Below are 22,912 nucleotides of genomic sequence, written 5' to 3'. Positions count from 1 at the left end.
GCAGTGACAGTCACATAGACTGCAGCATGTAAAGGGTTAACACAGCAGAGATCGGAGGTTTTCTCTGATCTCTGCTGTAAGAGCAGGTACCTAGCTGTCCTCTGATAGCCAAGCACCAAGCTCTCCCTGCCACAGAGACCATCGGCTTGCTTCTGACAAGCCGATGGTCTCTATGGCAACCTGTAAACAAAGCAGGACATTGCCGGCAGATCGGCAATATCTTCTGCTGGTTTTTCAAAGCCCTTGCACTGCTCTGTGTGGGTCTGTGCAGGCAGAGCACACTGTTAGTATCTCCACAGCTTGTGGCATTGTGCTCTGCAGCTCCCATAGTAATACATAGCCTGGAAATCTTCCGGGCTATGACGCTATGAGCAGTGGAGCTCGTCCCGGAAAATTTCCGGGCGTGCCACTCAAGGGGTTAATTCTCTTCCATCTTCCTATTGCTCCACTATGTTAAAATAAAGACATGAGGAAACTTGGTAAACAACCTTGCTTTTAAAAATCTCCTGCCGTTCTGTGTCTACAGCTACTATGCAGACCTATGCGTCTCCATGGTTACAGACTACAATTAAAGTCAGTATGTAGTCTGATCCTACAGCCATCTGTTATCCATCTGCAAAGTGTGATTGTTCTCAGTAAGAGAAACCGAGTAATCTTGTAGATAAGACCTTTTACTGGCTAACACAAATACATGATGTTACAGCGAGCTTTCGGATCCTCTATGGACCCTTCATCAGGCTGAACTGATCGCTGTAACATCATGTATTTCTGTTGGCCATTAAAAGGTATCATATCTACAAGATGACTTGGTTTCTCTCACTGAGAACGATCACACTTTGCTCTACTGGCGACACAACGGACCAAACCTTTTTTCTGTTTATCCATCCGCAACTGTTGTCTCTTCTACTGTGCACAAATAGTAAGTGGAGGGAAAGCGACAGGAAGCTGAAATCAGACTACACAGGAGGTTGATTGCAGTCTGTTACCATGGAGACGCACAGCCCCATGGTAACAGACCAAATGGTGATTTTTTTTAATCTAGACTATTCGCAAAGCTACTTTTTTAAATGCCTTGCAGCAATAAAATAGTTACAAAACTGTTATATAAATGCATGGGGTGACAGGAAGTGACGTGTATGATAACAGGTAACATACCTAAAAAATATCAGAGCGTTCTGGAAAAATACGGCCAGCCCAGGGTAGACATTGATATCTAGAGAAGGGGAGACAGCAGAAAATAAAGAGCGGATTATGGAACATATAGAAGATGTTGAGGAGTGCAGTATGGTCACACCGGTGCTCTTACGGCGTTTGCCCACCTTCACTGGCAGGGACACAAATTAGGGCCCTTTTACCCCACGATTCTCAGGCCGTGGGAAACCAGTGATCAATAAAGCGTATCAATCAGCGCTCGTTCCTAACGCTCACCCACGGAAGAGACTTGTTGGCAAGGGGAAGATCTTTCTTCCGATCGTTCATCTCACTGGACGGCTGCTCTGCCTGTTAACACGGGAAGATGTGCCGCCAACAGGGAGCGTTTTATGCCCGAAACAGACATAATTGGGCAACAAATGAGCGTTTGCTTATTTTTTTTAACTTTGTTTTTATTAAACAGGTTAAAGCAAACATTCAGTGTTATCACCGTTTTGCAGGATTTTTTCTTTGTGTGGGTGTGGCTTGTCTCAACCTGCATTTTTTTATATTAATTATATAAAACGTAAAATAAAACACTAAATCAAAACTTTGACCCATTTTGACCACGGATTTTTTGGTCTACTGACCTGTATGTTGAGGATCTGCAAACTTTATGGAGGCCCCGCACGGCTACGGCACGGTCTGTGTTTCACCCTAGGTAGGTGTGTCTCCTATTGCCACCTGTTCCTGGAACCAGCAAGTGTAGTAGAAGCAGTTTCTCAATCTATCTTTTACCCTTTGTGGTAGTAGTTGAATAAAACTCCCCCAGGTTTCGAAGAAGGCTTGTACCTTCTTTTCTTTAAAAAGTGATGTTTCTGCCCAGTCCATTTGAAACAGAAACGCTAGCTTGTCCAGGAACAGTCTGAATGGAGGCCCTGCTGGTTGTATCCATGTCTGTGAGCGTTTGCTTATTAGACGATTGTCTGCACTTTCACAAGGACCGATGATCAGGGAAACGACTGTCGTTCCAATCATCGGCCCCTAGAAAAAGGCCTGCACTAGCCGTAAACTGGCCATAAACCCGGTAGGGGTCCTTCAGCCCCAGCTTACAATGCCATAAAATAACAAAAAAGGGTGATAGTCACCTTACCGCTCCTCCAGATCTGATGCTTCCCCGCTGGTCTTTGTTCACTTGGCTCCAGCAGCAACCTCAGCAGTGATCCCAGTGTTGTCAACACATCATGACAACAACTAGTGGTAACACATCGTGTAGACATGTCACTGCTGGAGACGGGTCAAGAGAGACCAGTGGGGGCCAAGCCCATAGCGGAGGATTGGTAAGGTCACTATTACTCCTTTATCCATTTTACAGCATTGAGTTCAGGCACTTGGCTCTCTCCAGTAGTCCCAACGAGATGAATGGAGGAACACCACGGATGAACGACCGTAGTTCCGTTCATTCTGGGACCTTCAGGACCCCTGCTCTTGTGGTCAGTGGGGGTTCCAGTGGTCGGATCCCCACTGACCAGTTACTTATCCCTATCCACATAACTTCCATTGGTGGTGCACCCGACCACTGGCCCAACATTGCAGGTTGCATCCAGTGTCTTCCCTAGATCCCATATCTCACCACAAACTGGGGACTTTGTTTCCCATATATTGTACCCTGTGCTCTTCCCCGGGTCTGGAAGGGGAATGGGTGGCCCATTCTGGAGTTGGATTCTCAATAGTAGGTTTAGAGCCCAAGATTTTATTCTGGTAGGTGATTGCCTTTCCAACCATCTTCTGACTAATGTCCTCATTTCCTGTCCTCACTGCCTTCTGCGGCATGTTACAAGCATGGAAGGACACCTCTGCTCATCACCTTGTACCATGCGGCACGCTCTCTTGGGTCTATACGAGTTACCGAATTGGCCCCCACCCTAGTCGAATATTCAGATTTACAAGATGTCCCATAAAACTTCCATAGCCAATAGGGTGCAAGAAGCAGGTTCACGCTGGCATAGAGTCTCTGGTAAGCTGCATGCCTTGATGCCTTCAGTCTCCGCTATGCGTTGGAGACGTGGGCAAGAGGGGAGCAATTTATTACACGTTTTTGGAGGACTTGTGGTTGACCGGATTTTGGTCAGGAGGTCTGGTGCTTACCCCCCACATTCACCGATTTCACCCTACCACGGTCTCCAGACATTTTGCTGCTCCATCTCAGCAATGTCCCTACATACAGGGGCTTTGTGGTCCGTCATCTGGTCAATGCCACACGTGCCCGCATTCCTTGCTTGTGGAGACGGCCCTCCTCACCTACAGTCGCCCAGCGGCTTAACAGAGTACTGGAAGCTACGAGGATTGACGACCTCACGGCTTTTCTCGAAGGAACTCATGACAAGTTTTTAAAAACATGGAATTATTGGATGAATTTGTTCCTAAGAGTCCGATGAACACAAAGAGGTCCCAGCGGTCTGGAGGTAGGGTTGGTTGGTTGGTTGCTATTGGCAACTGACTGACTTTTTACTTGCAGTAAATTTGATAAACCTTAACAATCAGATACTTACGTTGTGTGACATAAGCTCCAAAAAGGATCCACATGGAGGCGATGAGCGATCCAAACATCATCATAAAGCCAAGGAAGAGCCAGACCCGAGCACCTGCGGAGCAGAGAGGGGTGAGATCTCCGGCGGGGCTCCAAAGGTAGTCATTTAGGAAACAAAAACAAGGGTCCATAATGCCAACGACTGCAGCTTAAAGGACACGTATATCAACAACCCCTCAACGGTCCATAACACAGTTACATCATGGAGGTCCGGGGTTTGTATGGAGCAGGATCAGGTGGTGGAGAGATCTCTCGCTCCATACAACGCGGGTGTCGGCTGTTTTTGGCAGCAACAGCCACAATCAGTGTGAGCGCTCATCATGGCTGTTAGCACTTTAAATGCCACCTGTATTTAAATGCCCCAATCGGAGTTCGGGGGTCCTGAACAGCTCCCCCACGATGAGATCTCAGGGTGCCGTTCAGTTGCCATAGCCTTCTGAAGTCCCCAGGGCTGCCATGACTGACTGCCCATCAAGGCATGCCTGTGACAGCAGACTGCCCTCTCTGCTCCCCCATCCCTTCTCCCAGTGTTGGGGCAGATTCTTCTACATGGATTCTCCCTCTAAACACCGCAGCAGAAATCCACAGATTATACGAATGTACGGCCATGGATCTGCATCCGATTTATCCCCTTTCAGTGAGCAAATCTGAATTCCCTACGTGGATTCCATGACGCCAAATTACGTGTCACTCTTTCCCACACATGGATTTGAAATCCGTATGTGAAGAGGGGGGGTCCATACCACATGTATCAGTGTTGGAATCAGGCAGGAAACGGAAGTTCTGACACCGCGGGTCCGGGTAATTTGTCCAAGTATTCAGGGAGGGCAGATCACACAGAATGTACTTTATTAATGTGTAGACAGGGAGGAAAGCACATACATGACAGAATCTGTAGGGAGAAGGGGGGGAATCAGTGTAAGAGGGGGGACAACCCTGCAGACTCCGAAGAATCGCACACCCAACATCAATGGGAGAAGAGATCCCTCATGACATGTGGAAGGAGTAAGCAGTCCAGGAATGAAGCTGTGCTGATCCATGAGAACTAGTGAGAGCAGCAGCATCCTGGATGCACAGACCTCACAGCCAGCATGGATTACTGGAAGGATGGGGGAACTCCTACTGCTCAGGAGGGATCTGTTCTTCCTTCTGCTGACAGATCTCACATCCAGCATGGATTACTGGGAGCAAAACGGCTGCATGAGAAAAGTCTAAGGCCGAATGCTGACGGTCTGATCGGATTCCGACTGCGAGATTCTCACAGTGGGGTGGGATGCGACCCTGTGCCTCCGCCTCGGCTTACCTGTTTGGCATCGTTAATATGCGCTGTGAATGTCCCGGCTGGCGCGCAGCCGCACATGCTCGCACTGAAATAGGACATGCCGCGATTTCCACCCCACCAAGCAGAATATCGCAGTTGATTTCCGCTCGTGGGCATGGAAAGGCATTTTTCAATGCATGTCCTATGGGCTGTATTTGCTGCGGGATCCAGATCCCACAATGCAAATACGCCCATGTACATTAGGCCTTAAAGGGGTTGTCTCGAGGCAGGAGTGGATTTTTTTTTATTGCCCAGTCCCCCTAATTAAGCATACATTACTAAGCCCCCCTGTAAATGACTCTTCTAGCTGGTTTGTACTTACCGTTCCAGCGTTTCAGCAACTTATAAAAATTTTCCCAAGATGGCCGCCGGCTCTTTTCCCTTCGCTTGCTGTAGCCCGACGTGCGCGCTCCCGAGACGCTACCAGCTGTGTCTCCCTGACAACCAGACGCCCCGCAGCCGCCGACCGGACCCCTGGAGTGAACACGGCCGACCAGTCACCCACCGCCAGGCAGCAGGTAACCGGCGCAGCCCCCCCCCGGCACAGCGGCAGCCCCCATCGCAGCGGCAGCCCCTCCCATCGCAGCGGCAGCCCCCCCCGGCCCATCACTTACCAGGGCGGCGGGACAGCTGGACGGCAGGAGAGCTGGGCGGCGGGACAGCTGGGCGGCTCTGCACCTTCCTCTAACAGAGGATGGTACAGAATGGCCGCTCCAGCGCGCTCCCGAGCAGTGACAGCTCGTCTGCGCATGCGCAGAAGAGCTGTAGCGGGGAGCACACTGAAGCGGCTCGTGCTGAAAGGAGAAGACCGGACTGCGCAAGCGCGTCTAAAAAAGCAAGCTGCCAGCGAATTTAGACGGAACCATGGAGACGAGGGCGCTAGCAACAGAGCAGGTAAGTGAATAACTTCTGTATGGCTCATAATTAATGCACAATGTATATTACAAAGTGCATTAATATGGCCATACCGAAGTGTATAACCCCACTTGATTTCGCGAGACATCCCCTTTAAGCTAGGAGCAGGTTACAAACTGCATATCGGGGGTGAGTGGGGGGGCTGAAAATGAATGAAGGAATGAAAATCGCAGCCTGAAACAGAGGAACTTTTTAAAATCACGATAATCACTTACATTCACAATCTCACAGAGAAAATGCCAAACCATGAGGAGCTCGGCGCGGCACGATGCAATAGTCAGGGTATACTCAGACAAACAGGTTATGCAAACTGATGCAGTTTGGAGCCAATTAGTGATTGAACAGCACGATAAAAGGCCAAAATCAGTCTGTAAAGCTAAATTTGGAGGCGTCACACTGCTTTATGTCTGGATAACCATCAAGGAGTGAAGATTGCTTTAAGATGACATCAAGAGCCATTTCATCGGAAGGACACGTCTACTAAAGGCTTCAGTCTCAGGGCTTCGTACAGCCGGCTGGTCTCTACATTGTAGAAGCTCAGTAGGATGCCACAACTGTGGGATGAATTTGGAGCTGGTGGTCAGCAGAACGAAACGTGCATCAGATTATTGGACTGAGATGAGGGTGACGACACACCGAACGATGCATCCATCATGGAGTAGCGGCTCCACCATCCACAGCCGGCGGCATTCAGTGGTGTATGCCGGCAGATATGGATGCTCCAATATCCACCATGACGGTTTCTTGAAGATCGGCTAAGCAGGTTTGCGCTTAGTCTGTGGGCTGCGAGGACGGCTCATCACACTGCAGCATCGCTGTGAACGCTTGCAGTGGTGCCGCTCCAGAGCCAACAGGCATGACGAGTGCGAGGTCTAGCAACGAATCTAGATTGTCTCAGCAATGAGGATTGCCAAGCGAGCGTCTGGAGGCGACGGAGTAATCAGGCTGATCCTTCCACCATTCTGGAGCGCCGCACAGTCAGTGTGAAGTCATGCACTGAGGTGCCATCAGCCAATTACCTCTACCATGTACAAGGGGCACAGTGACGGCACAGCGTTATGTTGGTGAGGTGCTGCCGCCCGTCGCACTACCAGATCTTCAGGGAATTGCCAACACTATTTTTCAGTAGGGTAACACACGACCCCACACATTATCAGGCGGCTCCACAAGGTGTCCAGGCACCACCCCAGTCCAGGATTCCAGCACTCGCTGAATGGATACGACGTCGTATTAACGACCATCTCACCCAATATGGTGGCCCCACTACTTGCTGATCATCCTGTTTATTGGGCCGCAGGAGGATCACTTTAAATTAAAATTATTTTCTGGTTACTGGGTGTTATTTCCAGTTTTCATACATCCACTGGTTGGGTGAAAACTGATGGATCAGTGGGGTCCGTTTGCCACATTTCCCCTGTAGGTCATCCGCCTCCATAGAGAGCGCCCGTGGGCATGTGTGCGGCGGCGCCACTTATTTCAATGGCTGCAACAAAAAGCTGCACACAGCTATGTCCGTCAGAGTCCACATGGATGGAGCGCACGCACGCACACGGCTGCACTCCATGGAAAGAGACATGATACAGGTCGGATCAGCACATTGAATAGGTCGGAGGGGAAGTGGGGCAGAAGGGGCCCCCAGGATCGGTGGGAGCCCCCGCGATCAGACCCCCACTGGTCCATCAGTTTTCACATTTTCATCCCTTCAGTGGTTGGGGGAATACTGGAACACACTTAGCATCCAGAAGACCCCTTTAACTCTGTGTGGCGAGTTCCATCTTGCTTTGAGCATTTCATGGCGCGGCGTTCCTCTGCGAGGCGGTGGATGTAAGCAGTCATGTCAGAGGCGTCCGAAGTCTAACACAATACTCACCGGTCCGGCCCAGGCAGCCATCACTGTAGCTGTCCCCTCGCACTTGGGCATTGGATACGGCATTTATCCTGTGAGGACAAGGACAAGTCGGTTACAGGAAATCACAAGATGCAGGTGGAGCAGAAACTGACTGAACCCGATTGTAGCCTGCGGCAAAACATGATTCACAGGCGAATCTAAGAGGCTGCAAGAAGGAAAGTGGAGGTAGAAATGGAAGAGGGAAGATGTGTAACGATTTACTGCTATATCATATATACAAATTAGGAGCTCCTAGAGCGACGCCACATGTAGCAACCCCGCTTAGGTCACAACTAAATCGTACGCGGCGTTGCAGCCAGTTGGCGCGGTGTGCGATGCTCGTTTTTGGCTGCGAGGTATTTGCAAGCGAAACAAATCAAACACCTCAAAGCCAAAACGCAGCAATGAGGAAACCTGTTAATACAGAATAAAGTGCTCTGTAAAGCAGGGGTCCCCAACCCCAGTCCTCAGGGACCCCCAACAGGTCATGTTTTCAGGATATCCTATGGTAAGAACCCCTGTGGCAATGTCTGAGGACCGCCAATAAGGACATCACCTGTGCAACACTGAGGAAATCCTGAAAACATGACCTGTGGGGGGCGCTGAGGACTGGAGTTGGGGAACACTGCTGTAAAGGACGCTGCTCAACTGACGCCCGAGTGTGCGACCTCCTAGTACAAAAGTATTGGCCCCCAGCAGTCCTCTGCGGTCAGGTATTGTGAGAGCATCAGATGCCCCCAGGTGTAGAGCCAACAACGGGTTCTGGCCGGAGGGGGGCGCCACCAGGTGTAGAGCAGACAACGGGTTCTGGCCGGAGGGGGGCGCCACCAGGTGTAGAGCAGACAACGGGTTCTGGCCGGAGGGGGGCGCCACCAGGTGTAGAGCAGACAACGCGGTCTGGCGGGCCAGGGGGGAGCCACCAGACGTAGAGCCGACAATGCGGTCTGGCGGGGGGACGTCACCAGGTGTAAAGCAGACAATGCAGTGTGGCGAGGGGACGTCACCAGGTGTAGAGCCAACAACGGGGTCTGGCGGGGGAATGTCACCAGGTCTGCTTTCGCTCAGGAAGTCTCACAGGTCATGGGACATCCATTAGCATCAGAACCTTCCGTAGGGAACAGCAAGTGAAGGGTTACCATGGAGAAGCGGCTGCACACAACATCACAGCAGTGACTGCACAGTGGCGCCTGCGATGGGGCGTGGAGCGACGAACTGTAAGTGGAAGCAAATGTTGTGGACCCTCACCATACGGGTACTGAGACATCCTGGACAATGTGGCAGTAATACTCTGGTACAGCTCCATGTCTCCACCGACATGACATAAGGTACGCGGTGTGGAGGAGCAGAACGTCTGCAGACTTCGAGCATCTTTGAGAATAACTAGACCGTTGTATCCGTGCGCCCAACACCCCCACATCACTATCTCTCTCCTGTGGGAATGCAGACAAATCCCTCCACACATCTGTGGGAATTTGATGGGAAGCGGCCGCGGAGGAGGACTGCAGTCATGGAGGCCAAAGGGGCCAACATCGGATGGTAAAATGGGAATAACATCCAATATTATCCCCTCCTCCGTGTCCCAATACTTGTAGCAGCACAGTGTATGTCTGTATATGGAAAACGTGTTGCCAAGATGAGACAATCCCTTTAAATGTAACACAGCATGGCTCCTTTAACTGGTACAAACAAGAGAACTGGCATTCCAGGACTGGTTACTAAATAATCTGCAGGGAGATATCAGCGCCCTTCAGATAAAGTCCGCGGTGCGGGGAAAGCAAGGTCATTACCGGAAAGAGAAAGGGAAAGTCGAGAGAAAGAACTTCTCTCTGCAGGTGATTACTGTCGGCGCGATGCGCTGCAGCTACTTACTGTCGGCGCGATGCGCTGCAGCTACTTACTGTCGGCGCGATGCGCTGCAGCTACTTACTGTCGGCGCGATGCGCTGCAGCTACTTACTGTCGGCGCGATGCGCTGCAGCTACTTACTGTCGGCGCGATGCGCTGCAGCTACTTACTGTCGGCGCGATGCGCTGCAGCTACTTACTGTCGGCGCGATGCGCTGCAGCTACTTACTGTCGGCGCGACGCACTGCAGCTACTTACTGTCGGCGCGACGCACTGCAGCTACTTACTGTCGGCGCGACGCACTGCAGCTATTAATCGTCACGGAGCATCAAGTGGCTTCAATCCTCTCTGCTAACTGTGTATTAACTCCCGCTCTAAGAGCCTCTAATAACTGCGGATGACCGCTTACTGCAAAGTCCTCAGACTATCAGATGTCTCCACTTCTCCCAAAGCGAAGGCGCCGAGAAGATAATTCACTCAGCGCTGTTCCCCCTCCGGTCCACAGCCTCCTTCCCAGGCTGTGGCGGTGATGCTCCGCAGGCACATGCGACCACTGCAGCCAATCACCGGCCTCAGCGGTATATGCCCAAGATCATGCAGGCCAGCATCTCATATGCGTACGGAACATCACCGCTAGACAATGTAGGGAATATCAGCGGTGGCGACGGGAGCAACGGTGCGGGAGCGGACCAGCGATGCGGCTGGGAGCAGTGAGGAGATCGGAGCTGGTCGGTCGGTTTTAGAACTAGAACTCAACAAACCCTTTTAACCCCTTCCTGCTGCAGCACTTCTTGTTTCTTCCTCATTTTCCTGGGGAGCGTGAAGCTTGTACTTTGCAGCGCTGCCATTGCGCCTTCTTCGGGGGGTTCTGTTCCTACAATATTCGGGGTGCTGCAGACCCGCAGAGAGAACTGTTCCATCACTACCAGACTGATGTGGTTTTATGCTGCACTCTTATAAATAATTGCTCTGTGTCGCCATCGTTTCACCCCATAACCCTTTATTTTCCCGCTGGCGGCGCGGTGTAGCGGCTCGTTTTGTGGGACGACCTGCGGTTTTTATTGGTACCATTTTCAATATGAATTTTAAACATGCTTTTTTCAATTTTTTTACTTGGTAACAAAAAACCCCCCCCCGTAGTTCTGGCATTGCGTATCATATCTTCGGACAGCGTTCACTGTGTGGATTCATAATCTTTGCAGATGCAGCCGTAACCGTTTTAACTTTTTTTTTGTAAATTATTTGATGTAAAAACTCGGAAAAGTGCAGTTTTAACTTTATATTTTTTAATTTAAATTTTTTTTAAATTCTTTATTTTCTTTTTTTTGTCCTCGTAGGGAACATAAACCTCTGATTATCTGATTCATGTATGGAGTGGGCCCATCCCCACCGATAACCCATGTCCGTCAGACATCAGAACGAGGTTATGTGGACATACATGCTGGGTAGCTGGCAGCAGCTATTCATCCCCATTCCCCCCCACCTCCCCCCACACACTCGGCACGTGAAGTTAGTGGCGATCAGATCAGGGCTTCAGTCAAGTCTTCCAGGAAATAGGATTAGATCTCTATGGGCCAATGTCTAAACCCCTTATTGCACTTGCTGCTTCGGCTTCCATTGCTTCTTTTGAGTTGAACCCCAAGTAGTCATTCACGACCCTACGCTCTTCACAAGATGCCCAGGTTTGTATCTGTCCCCAAGTGCATCTCATTGGCCATTAGCCTCCATCACACTTGGATTTCAGTGGGCACCATGTAATACTTCACTTTACCTGTGGAGGCACTGCAGGGAAACTGAACACTTGTTGCAATGTTCTCCTGGAGAACAAAGCTGAACAATGTGAATGTGGTCTTCAGGGGACTCTTCTAACCACACGGGATTGTCCAGACCTCTCTAGCGGCATCTCCTGAACCTCTAGATTACATCTAATAGTTACAAACACACCCAGAAAGTGTCCCAGAACTGCACGGAATTTGGTATAAGAACTGAACAATAAGTTATAGTCATTTATGACGGCGTTTTATCACACACTTACATGAAAAACGCCACCGTAGAGAAGACGCCGCACGTGTGAAAAGCGTGATTTAGTTCTTCCTGTCCGGGGTAGACCACAGCGGCATCGATCATAATCCACCACCCTGAAAAAAACTGAACCAGAAGCAGAATCAACATACAGAGTACTTAAAGTGGCTGTCACTGCATTCCCACAGAGACCCAGCTTTCCCAGACTGCTGAGCGGCAAACATACCCAGTTACACTGATGTGCCAAAAGTCATGGGACAGGCACTAGCATTGTGCAGCACCCCCTCTAGTTGGTGAATTGGATAGTTGTCCAATTCACACAGAGGCAGCACATTGACACGCAATAGAAGGTCCTATTTCTCAGGAGGCAAACTGGCTGCATACACAGCGGCCATCGGATGTGTTTGACAGCAACAGCTGCTATTGGAGATGGCACTGGTTGCTGCCGCTAACCCTTTAAATGCCACGGTCAATTCTGATAGCGGCATTTAAGTGTTCCAACAGATTGGAATTTAAATGTTCCGAATGGCCCTGCCGTGATAGGATCGCAGGGGTGTCGGCCGAGCGTCATAGCAATCTGGAGTCTTCTGAAGCTACAGGGCTGCCACGATTGGTTGCCCATTAAAGACATGCCTGTAGTTTGTCTTAATAGACGGCCTGTCAATACAGTATAATGCAATACCATAGTATTGCATTATACTGTATAAGTGGTTATACAATTAAAAGTTCAAGACCCCCAATAGGGACCAATAAAGAGAAAGTTACATAAAAACTAAAAAAAGGTTAAAGGGGTTTTCCAAAGAGAATACTACTGATGGTGTATCCTTAGGAGAGGTCATCAATAGTTGATCAGCTGGGGTCCGTCACTCGGGACCCTGATGGATTAGCTGAGCAGGCGCATGCTGTCAGCACTGCAAATACACAGAGGTCGGAGTGGAAGCAGCAGAAGTCTCTGCGCCGACCCCTGCGTAGTGGCCGATGCTTGTAACTGCAGAAGTCTCTGCGTGTGCAGATTTTACTGAGTGCTGTGTCTGCAGTTACAAGCGCCGGCCACTACACTGAGGGCGGAGCGGAGACCTCTACTGCGTCCGCTCTGACGTGTGCATTTGCGCAGCTGACCCGCAGAAGGCAAAGTGTCGTTTTCACTGCACCAAGATCGCCGTAAATATAACCCCCCCTAAATGGTGCAATTGCGCATTTTTTTCCAGCTGTCCCCACTTACAAATGTTTAACAGTCTAATACATTACATGGCGCCATTAGACAATACAACTCATCCTACAAACAAGCAGACGGGTCACCGGAAGTGGAAATACCAGATCACCACCTGGACGCAGGAGCACCAATGACTCGCGGACATGAAAGGGTTAAAGTGAAGCCTGCTCAGCGCTGTATGACAGCATAAAGAGGTCATCCTCCCCTCACCCCTTGAACCACTTCAAGACCGGAGGCAGTTTCAATTTTTGTTTTTTTCATCACCGCCTATCGAGAGCCGCCACTTCTCTGTGTTCCCACTGACGGAGCGGCCGGGGGCTCTCTGTGCGGCCGGCTGTAGGAGGTGACGGAGCGGCCGGGGGCTCTCTGTGCGGCCGGCTGTAGGAGGTGACGGAGCGGCCGGGGGCTCTCTGTGCGGCCGGCTGTAGGAGGTGACGGAGCGGCCGGGGGCTCTCTGTGCGGCCGGCTGTAGGAGGTGACGGAGCGGCCGGGGGCTCTCTGTGCGGCCGGCTGTAGGAGGTGACGGAGCGGCCGGGGGCTCTCTGTGCGGCCGGCTGTAGGAGGTGACGGAGCGGCCGGGGGCTCTCTGTGCGGCCGGCTGTAGGAGGTGACGGAGCGGCCGGGGGCTCTCTGTGCGGCCGGCTGTAGGAGGTGACGGAGCGGCCGGGGGCTCTCTGTGCGGCCGGCTGTAGGAGGTGACGGAGCGGCCGGCTGTAGGATGTGACGGAGCGGCCGGGGGCTCTCTGTGCGGCCGGCTGTAGGATGCGACGGAGCGGCCGGGGGCTCTCTGTGCGGCCGGCTGTAGGATGCGACGGAGCGGCCGGGGGCTCTCTGTGCGGCCGGCTGTAGGAGGTGACGGAGCGGCCGGGGGCTCTCTGTGCGGCCGGCTGTAGGATGTGACAAACCACAGCTTGTACTTAAAATAAGTGTTCAGTGCGGTGAAATGTGAAGCCCGATGCAGCTGCCCCGTTATTGGGGTTACTCTCCATGGCGTCCCCAGTGACACTCTGCGCTCGCTGTTCCATGGTCAGTAGGGTTATACAGTTTTTGTAATGCCGCCTCCTCCCATTTTGTCGTCGATGACCTCGAGATTCTATCAGAATATTTTCAGATCTCTTTGATCAATTTTTATTCCATTTAATTTGGAGTTCGGTGACCAAAATCCCTGAAGTTCTGCCCGCGTGAGATGTGAGATAATCGTGCCGTATCTTAATAGCACAGCAATATGGTATTTTTTTTATAAAAAACAAAAATTATTAACCCCTTCTTTATATTCCTTTTATCCCCCAAATATGAAGGCCTAGATCCGCTGAGCGATGGTATGAGGCACGGGAGCCTGGGAACCCCAGAACTAGGACTCCAATTTTGCTCTCCCGCATCGCTCCAAGGGCGCCTTCACACTGGCGAGAAAATCACGTTGTGAGAGTGATGAAGACGCGCGATTATGAAAGCAATGATTTTCAATGGTTTCATTCTCATTTGCGGTCTTCACTCCTACAAGAAGAGAAAAAAAAAATCGCAGCATGTCTTTTCTTTCTGCGATATCGTCCATTGTTTCCACCAGACACATTGAAAGCAATGAGAGAGGACTGCGATGCCCTGCTGCAGCTATGACAGCTGTAGCAGGTGATTCCTTCATCCAGAGGCTTCACCTTCTCCTCAATGGGGCTGGCGGCAGCAGCGATGGCCCCACTGAAAACATCGCAATCATCTGCCGCTGCTGTCACAGCTGTGGCAGGGGATTCCTTCATCCCCGCGGGGAGTCCCCTCCTCACTGTACACTGTGAAAGCAGCGGCAGCAGGGATGAAGGGAACCCCTGCAGGGATGCGAGGCTGTTTTCACATGAAAACACCTTGCATCCAGGGTTTTTTTTAGAAGGTTTGCGAGAGCAATATCAGCCCCGAATCACAGCCCAATATCGCTCTCGCCAGTGTGCAGGAGCCCTAGGTTTGGTGGGACCGCTGCTATAACTGTAGCAAGGCTAACTTCATACGGCTAGCGCGATATGGGGCTGCGAATATCGCGCTCCCCGCCATGTGAATTCTCCGCAGATTTATTGCATAACAGCTTTGCATCACTTCAGGGGGGGGGGGGGGGGGGGGTAGGATCACAGAGCTCTTCCCCATTGTTTCCAATGGGAGACATTGAATCGTATGGCATGCGCCTAGCCATGGTGCGATGCTGCAGCCGGCCCGTTGAAAACACTGGGCGCTGCAATGTGCAAGATAGAACATGCCGGGACTGGTTTCCTGCATCGCATGTGTGTCTGACTATTAAAGAAGGATGGGGTTCATATTTGTGCGCCTCACAAAGTACAAATCTCGCATGGTTTTCACACCCGTGTGAAGGCGCCCAAGAAAAGCGCACTGGAAGTGGCCGCCTCCTGCTGCGATACGGTCACATGACCCAGGAAGTCATCACAGTCCACCATCCGCGTTGGGAGTCCCTGGAATGAACACGGGTCCAACAACGGCTCCATGCGTGTCGTAGCAGGAGGGGCCACTTCCAGTACCTCCCTGACTGCAGTCAGCGGTCTCACAGGACAAAGAGTGACTGTCTGTGACGAGGCAGCGACGCAATGTATCACCTACCAGGACCCCGGCGACCACCGATGCGATCATGTTCCTCTTCTCTCCCCAGTCGATGCACTCACACTGCGGCCATCGGAAGTTATCCAGGAAGCCGGCCATTGTGACTAGTGGTCTGCGAGAGGCTGCGTCATTCACTACGGAGAAGCAAGACGCTTATTAGTGAGAGAGAACAGTCAGCGACCAATGACAGCCCAGACATTAACGAGCGAAGAGGTACGGTGCTATATCTTATACCTGACACACGAGCGGCGGCTGCGGACCCGCCTTCCGGAAGAGGCGGAGAACTTTACTTCCCAGAACCCTCGAGGGCTTATTATGCTGATGAAAGAGGGCGAATCCGAAAATACTGTCAGTTCACGGCTCACAATGTAACCGGCAGAGTCTAGTAGAATGCAGTACATAAGTAATGCAGTGTACCATCCTAGTGATCGGACAATCACATCTTCAGGGCTGAGAAGTACAGTGAAACCTCTACTAAGGCTGCCTGTCCACGGGCGAGGATCTGTGATTCTCCGGCCATGGGATTTAAATCACGGCATGCTGCGATTGCCGTGATTCTCCGCTGTGGACACGGAGCCTGATGTTGGTCATCTGTCCGAAAGCACTCGGCTTTACCTGAAACCACTGCTACTCCAGGTCATAGGAATCCATGTAAATACTATTATGAAAAAATCTGACAGCGGCATTTAAATTCCCCGATGTTTGGGGGTTCCTGTACGCGCCCCCCCCCCCCCATGAGATCGCAGAGAGCCGTGCGGGCGTCATGGCAGCCGGAGGCCTTCTGTCCACAGCGTTATCACTGTGTTCTCTGTGCTTACATAGGACTGCAGGTGACATCATTATCTGTCCTCGGCGTTATCACTGTGTTCTCTGTGCTTACATAGGACTCTGGAGCGGCGCCATTAAAATATATGCATCTCTCAAAAACAACCCCTCATACGGCGACGAGTTAGCGCTCTGGCAATGCGACAATGAATATCGCCCAGTCCTTAATTGGATCCGGTCATCCAGGTTTTACAATCCAACCCCCGATAAACCTCTAACCGCCTGTCAGATCCCCCGCCGCTCTCCGCTTCTGTCATCCAACCTCTAACCGCCCGTCAGATCCCCCGCCGCTCTCCGCTTCTGTCATCCAACCTCTAACCGCCCGTCAGATCCCCCGCCGCTCTCCGCTTGTCATCCAACCTCTAACCGCCCGTCAGATCCCCCGCCGCTCTCCGCTTCTGTCATCCAACCTCTAACCGCCCGTCAGATCCCCCGCCGCTCTCCGCTTCTGTCATTCAACCTCTAACCGCCCGTCAGATCCACCGCCGCTCTCCGCTTGTCATCCAACCTCTAACCGCCCGTCAGATCCCCCGCCGCTCTCCGCTTCTGTCATCCAACCTCTAACCGCCCGTCAGATCCCCCGCCGCTCTCCGCTTCTGTCATCCAACCTCTAACCGCCCGTCAGATCCCCCGCCGCTCTCCGCTTGTCATCCAACCTCTAACCGCCCGTCAGATCCCCCGCCGCTCTCCGCTTCTGTCATCCAACCTCTAACCGCCCGTCAGATCCCCCGCCGCTCTTCGCTTCTGTCATCCAACCTCTAACCGCCCGTCAGATCCCCCGCCGCTCTTCGCTTCTGTCATCCAACCTCTAACCGCCCGTCAGATCCCCCGCCGCTCTCCGCTTCTGTCATCCAACCTCTAACCGCCCGTCAGATCCCCCGCCGCTCTCCGCTTCTGTCATCCGCTACCTTAAAAATCTGCTTTTGAGGTTTACACGCCGTATTCTAACGAGCTGAAAGAGTCCGGTTTCCCCCCAGCGCCGGCCGGCCCCGATCTTGAGTAGCATGCATACTGATTTCTCTTCTGCGCTGTCATCCCACGAAGGCGCCATAGCGAACGCTCCGCACGCGGTAGAAGTCAGTATGCACACCAACCAACTCCAGCGGCGTACTGCGCATGCGCCTTGAGGACTGTTACTCCTCTGTGTCCGAGGTCAGACGGCTGTGGACCCTCCAGGCGCAGGACGCTCTACCGCTCATCGGGAAGACAAAGACTAATTAGGGATACAGAAATCTCCTGAGCCGCGCTGGTAGAGGACGGTGATTGTAGAACCGTGACGACAGACTCCCTCTAAGGAAAGAATAGGCTGGTCACTAAGGGGTTAATGCCGAAGCTGAAGGTCCCAAACGGCGGCTGATAATCACACAAGCACTTTCATGTTAGGAAGCCTGTAGGGGCGCACGGCATGCGGTATGTACGGCTCATGTCACACGTCTGCCGTTTTGCAATCATAAATCCAGCAGTGTTTGATTTCTAGCAATCATCGCAGATAGTCACCGACTAATAGTCTGACAGATGTCACCCCCGGGCTCTAAGGGAACTAAGTAATGTGATACACAGACCCTTGTTTCTTATATTTAAGGACTCCATAGTGACGGGTCTGTGCCACTGGGTTGGCAAGTAACCAATGTGGTGGCAATATTTAAAAAGTGACCCTGGAAACTACAGGCCGGTAAGTCTGACTTCTACTGTCAGTAAGATGTCTGAAGGGTTTCTATGAGACGCCATCCTGGAGGACCTCAAGGACAATGTCTGTATAACTCCGTATCAGCGGGTTTATGAGAGATCGCTCCTGTCAGACCACCCTGATCAGCTTCTACGAGGAGGTAAGTTCTAGACCGGACGGGGCAGTCACTGGATACTGAGCTGCATAAAAGGTTGGTATAGAACATGAGATGCTTGGCCTGGTGAGAATGTGTGTAAGTGGGTGAGTAACTGGTCAGTGATAGAAAGCAGAGGGGGTTATAAATGGTACATACTGTGATTGGGTCACCGTTACTAGTGGGGTACCACAGGGGGCAGTATTGGAAGGGTCACTGTAACTAGTGGGGTACCACAGGGGGCAGTATTGGAGGGGTCACCGTTAGCAGTGGGGTACCACAGGGGGCAGTATTGGAGGGGTCACTGTTAGCAGTGGGGTACCACAGGGGGCAGTATTGGAGGGGTCACCGTTACTAGTGGGGTACCACAGGGAGCAGTATTGGAGGGGTCACTGTTACTAGTGGGGTACCACAGGGGGTAGTATTGGAGGGAGTCACCGTTACTAGTGGAGTATCACAGGGGGCAGTATTGGAGAGAGTCACCGTTACTAGTGGAGTACCACAGGGGGCAGTATCGGAGGGGTCACCGTTACTAGTGGGGTACCACAGGGGGGCAGTATTGGAGGGCTCACCGTTACTAGTGGGGTACCACAGGGGGGCAGTATTGGAGGGGTCACCGTTACTAGTGGGGTACCACAGGGGGGCAGTATTGGAGGGGTCACCGTTACTAGTGGGGTACCACAGGGGGGCAGTATTGGAGGGGTCACCGTTACTAGTGGGGTACCACAGGGGGCAGTATTGGAGGGGTCACTGTTACTAGTGGGGTACCACAGGGGGCAGTATTGGAGGGGTCACTGATACTAGTGGGGTACCACAGGAGGCAGTATTGGAGGGAGTCACCGTTACTAGTGGAGTACCACAGGGGGCAGTATCAGAGGGGTCACCGTTACTAGTGGGGTACCACAGGGGAGCAGTATTGGAGGGGTTACTAGTGGGGTACCACAGGGGGGCAGTATTGGAGGGGTCACTGTTACTAGTGGGGTACCACAGGGGGGCAGTATTGGAGGGGTCACCGTTACTAGTGGGGTACCACAGGGGGGCAGTATTGGAGGGGTCACCGTTACTAGTGGGGTACCACAGGGGGGCAGTATTGGAGGGGGTCACCGTTACTAGTGGGGTACCACAGGGGGGCAGTATTGGAGGGGGTCACCGTTACTAGTGGGGTACCACAGGGGGCAGTATTGGAGGGAGTAACCGTTACTAGTGGAGTACCACAGGGGGCAGTATCAGAGGGGTCACCGTTACTAGTGGGGTACCACAGGAGGCAGTATTGGAAGGGTCACTGTTACTAGTGGGGTACCACAGGGGGCAGTATTGGAGGGGTCACCGTTAGCAGTGGGGTACCACAGGGGACAGTATTGGAGGGGTCACCGTTACTAGTGGGGTACCACAGGGGGGCAGTATTGGAGGGGTCACCGTTACTAGTGGGGTACCACAGGGGGGCAGTATTGGAGGGGTCACCGTTACTAGTGGGGTACCACAGGGGGGCAGTATTGGAGGGGTCACCGTTACTAGTGGGGTACCACAGGGGGCAGTATTGGAGGGAGTCACCGTTACTAGTGGAGTACCACAGGGGGCAGTATCAGAGGGGTCACCGTTACTAGTGGGGTACCACAGGGGAGCAGTATTGGAGGGGTTACTAGTGGGGTACCACAGGGGGGCAGTATTGGAGGGGTCACCGTTACTAGTGGGGTACCACAGGGGGGCAGTATTGGAGGGGTCACCGTTACTAGTGGGGTACCACAGGGGGCAGTATTGGAGGGAGTCACCGTTACTAGTGGAGTACCACAGGGGGCAGTATCAGAGGGGTCACCGTTACTAGTGGGGTACCACAGGGGAGCAGTATTGGAGGGGTTACTAGTGGGGTACCACAGGGGGGCAGTATTGGAGGAGTCACTGTTACTAGTGGGGTACCACAGGGAGGTAGTATTGGAGGGGTCACCGTTACTAGTGGGGTACCACAGGGGGGCAGTATTGGAGGGGTCACCGTTACTAGTGGGGTACCACAGGGGGGCAGTATTGGAGGGGGTCACCGTTACTAGTGGGGTACCACAGGGGGGCAGTATTGGAGGGAGTCACCGTTGCAAGTGGAGTACCACAGGGGGCAGTATCAGAGGGGTCACTGTTACTAGTGGGGTACCACAGGGGAGCAGTATTGGAGGGGTTACTAGTGGGGTACCACAGGGGGGCAGTATTGGAGGGGTTACCGTTACTAGTGGGGTACCACAGGGGGGCAGTATTGGAGGGGTCACCGTTACTAGTGGGGTACCACAGGGGGGCAGTATTGGAGGGGTCACCGTTATTAGTGGGGTACCACAGGGGGGCAGTATTGGAGGGGTCACCGTTACTAGTGGGGTACCACAGGGGGGGCAGTATTGGAGGGAGTCACCGTTACTAGTGGGGTACCACAGGGGGCAGTATCAGAGGGGTCACCGTTACTAGTGGGGTACCACAGGGGGCAGTATCAGAGGGGTCACCGTTACTAGTGGGGTACCACAGGGGGGCAGTATTGGAGGGGTTACTAGTGGGGTACCACAGGGGGCAGTATTGGAGGGGTCACTGTTACTAGTGGGGTACCACAGGGGGCAGTATTGGAAGGGTCACTGTTACTAGTGGGGTACCACAGGGGGCAGTATTGGAAGGGTCACTGTTACTAGTGGGGTACCACAGGGGGCAGTATTGGAGTGGTCACAGTTACTAGTGGGGTACCACAGGGGGCAGTATTGGAGGGATCACTAGCAGGGTACCACAGGGGGGCAGTATTGGAGGGGTTACTAGTGAGGTACCACTGGGGGGCAGTATTGGAGGGGGTCACCGTCCCTAGCGGGGTCACTGTGATTGGAGTCCGGAAGAACTTTAGGGAGGATTGTCTTCTGTCTCATCTGTTCGCCTTCCACTGGAGCTACATGAGGGTATTTGGGGGGGGACGGGGGGCGCTCCACATGAGGGTATTTGGGGGGGGACGGGGGGCGCTCCACATGAGGGTATTTGGGGGAGGACGGGGGGGCGCTCCACATGAGGGTATTTGGGGGAGGACGGGGGGGCGCTCCACATGACGGTATTTGGGGGGGGGACGGGGCGCTCCACATGACGGTATTTGGGGGGGGACGGGGCGCTCCACATGACGGTATTTGGGGGGGGACGGGGCGCTCCACATGACGGTATTTGGGGGGGGATGGGGCGCTCCACATGATGGTATTTGGGGGGGGACGGGGCGCTCCACATGACGGTATTTGGGGGGGGGACGGGGCGCTCCACATGACGGTATTTGGGGGGGGGACGGGGCGCTCCACATGACGGTATTTGGGGGGGGGACGGGGCGCTCCACATGACGGTATTTGGGGGGGGGACGGGGCGCTCCACATGACGGTATTTGGGGGGGGACGGGGCGCTCCACATGACGGTATTTGGGGGGGGACGGGGCGCTCCACATGACGGTATTTGGGGGGGGACGGGACGCTCCACATGACGGTATTTGGGGGGGGACGGGGCGCTCCACATGAGGGTATTTGGGGGGGGACGGGGCGCTCCACATGAGGGTATTTGGGGGGGGACGGGGCGCTCCACATGAGAGTATTTGGGGGGGGACGGGGCGCTCCACATGAGGGTATTTGGGGGGGACGGGGCGCTCCACATGAGGGTATTTGGGGGGGACGGGGCGCTCCACATGAGGGTATTTGGGGGGGACGGGGCGCTCCACATGACGGTATTTGGGGGGGGACGGGGCGCTCCACATGAGGGTATTTGGGGGGGACGGGGCGCTCCACATGAGGGTATTTGGGGGGGACGGGGCGCTCCACATGAGGGTATTTGGGGGGACGGGGCGCTCCTCAGCCTCACACTGTTACGGTCACCTTGCCCCAAAGGACCATCTTCTCCGGTGACACATTTCGGGGGCCCCAGGTCTTCTCCCGTTGGGGGGGGGGTGTCCCCCCAGATAGGAGCCAGTTTTGTGCGGCTCCCCGACAGCCCCTGCCATGTCCTGTCATCAGAGTACAGGCTGCCGTCCTGCTGATGGTTTCCAGGGGTTGTCACTACAATCACCCATCTGCCCCCAGTACTAGGGGGAGGCGGGTGACGCTGCAGACCCCTGCGCCATCGTCCCACCGCAGCAGCAGAGGGACAGCAGGAGGCCGGCAGTGAACGGGTGTCTAACTTACCCGCCGCAGCTCGGCCGCTCACTCCGCACTTCTTCCATCGGGGGCGGGGCTATACAGCGCGATATCACGGCGTGCAAGGGCGGGAGCGACGCCAACCAATCGTCATCCGTGCCGCAGCGGATAGGCTGCGAGCGGCGGCCATGTTGGGAATGGCAAACGTGCGCACAGCGCTCACAGGAACTGTCTTTTTTTTCCCAACGAACTTTATTTCTTATAGACAACAACTGAAAGCGAACAAGAGATGGTTTTATACGGTTACTTCACCCTCATAGATTCTTTCTTCAGTCTTTAAGACAACAGGAAAATGTTTGTTTTTTGGCAGGTTTCTAACTGATCCACAGATTTACCCTTGTGGCCACTACAGGTCATAACACCCAACCCCCCCTGGACCCAGCAGGACAGTCCCAGTACAGGTGCAGTCCCCAGGACTGTGGCCCTGTCAGCAGATAGTCCTAGTGGGGGGCAGCATGGTGTCTGCATTCAATACTTGCATTACGATGCCCCCCTTGTGTGCAGAAATGCATTGTAATGGTTTCAGAACGGCGCCTGCAAAATGTCCCATGTTTGTAATGCCTCAGGGTTATTTACAGGG

The 22,912-nt window shown here is 53.2% G+C and overlaps 1 protein-coding gene across 1 annotated transcript in view; it reads right to left on the bottom strand.

The window, feature by feature from the left end:
• Positions 1-22,398, bottom strand: part of TMEM50B (transmembrane protein 50B) — a 32,332-nt gene extending 9,934 nt beyond the window's left edge. Inside the window, exons 1-6 of the mRNA XM_066599032.1 lie at positions 22,321-22,398; positions 15,516-15,649; positions 11,724-11,836; positions 7,828-7,895; positions 3,684-3,776; positions 1,156-1,213 (exon numbers count right to left, since the gene is read on the bottom strand). Coding sequence (XP_066455129.1) covers positions 1,156-1,213; positions 3,684-3,776; positions 7,828-7,895; positions 11,724-11,836; positions 15,516-15,614 — 431 coding nt within the window. The 5' untranslated portion in view covers positions 15,615-15,649; positions 22,321-22,398. The remainder of the gene's footprint in view (positions 1-1,155; positions 1,214-3,683; positions 3,777-7,827; positions 7,896-11,723; positions 11,837-15,515; positions 15,650-22,320) is intronic.
• Positions 22,399-22,912: the final 514 nt, after the last annotated feature.

Source organism: Eleutherodactylus coqui, chromosome 4, assembly GCF_035609145.1.
Source record: "Eleutherodactylus coqui strain aEleCoq1 chromosome 4, aEleCoq1.hap1, whole genome shotgun sequence".
Classification (NCBI taxonomy): domain Eukaryota; kingdom Metazoa; phylum Chordata; class Amphibia; order Anura; family Eleutherodactylidae; genus Eleutherodactylus; species Eleutherodactylus coqui.
This window is presented reverse-complemented; position numbering and strand designations above follow the sequence as displayed.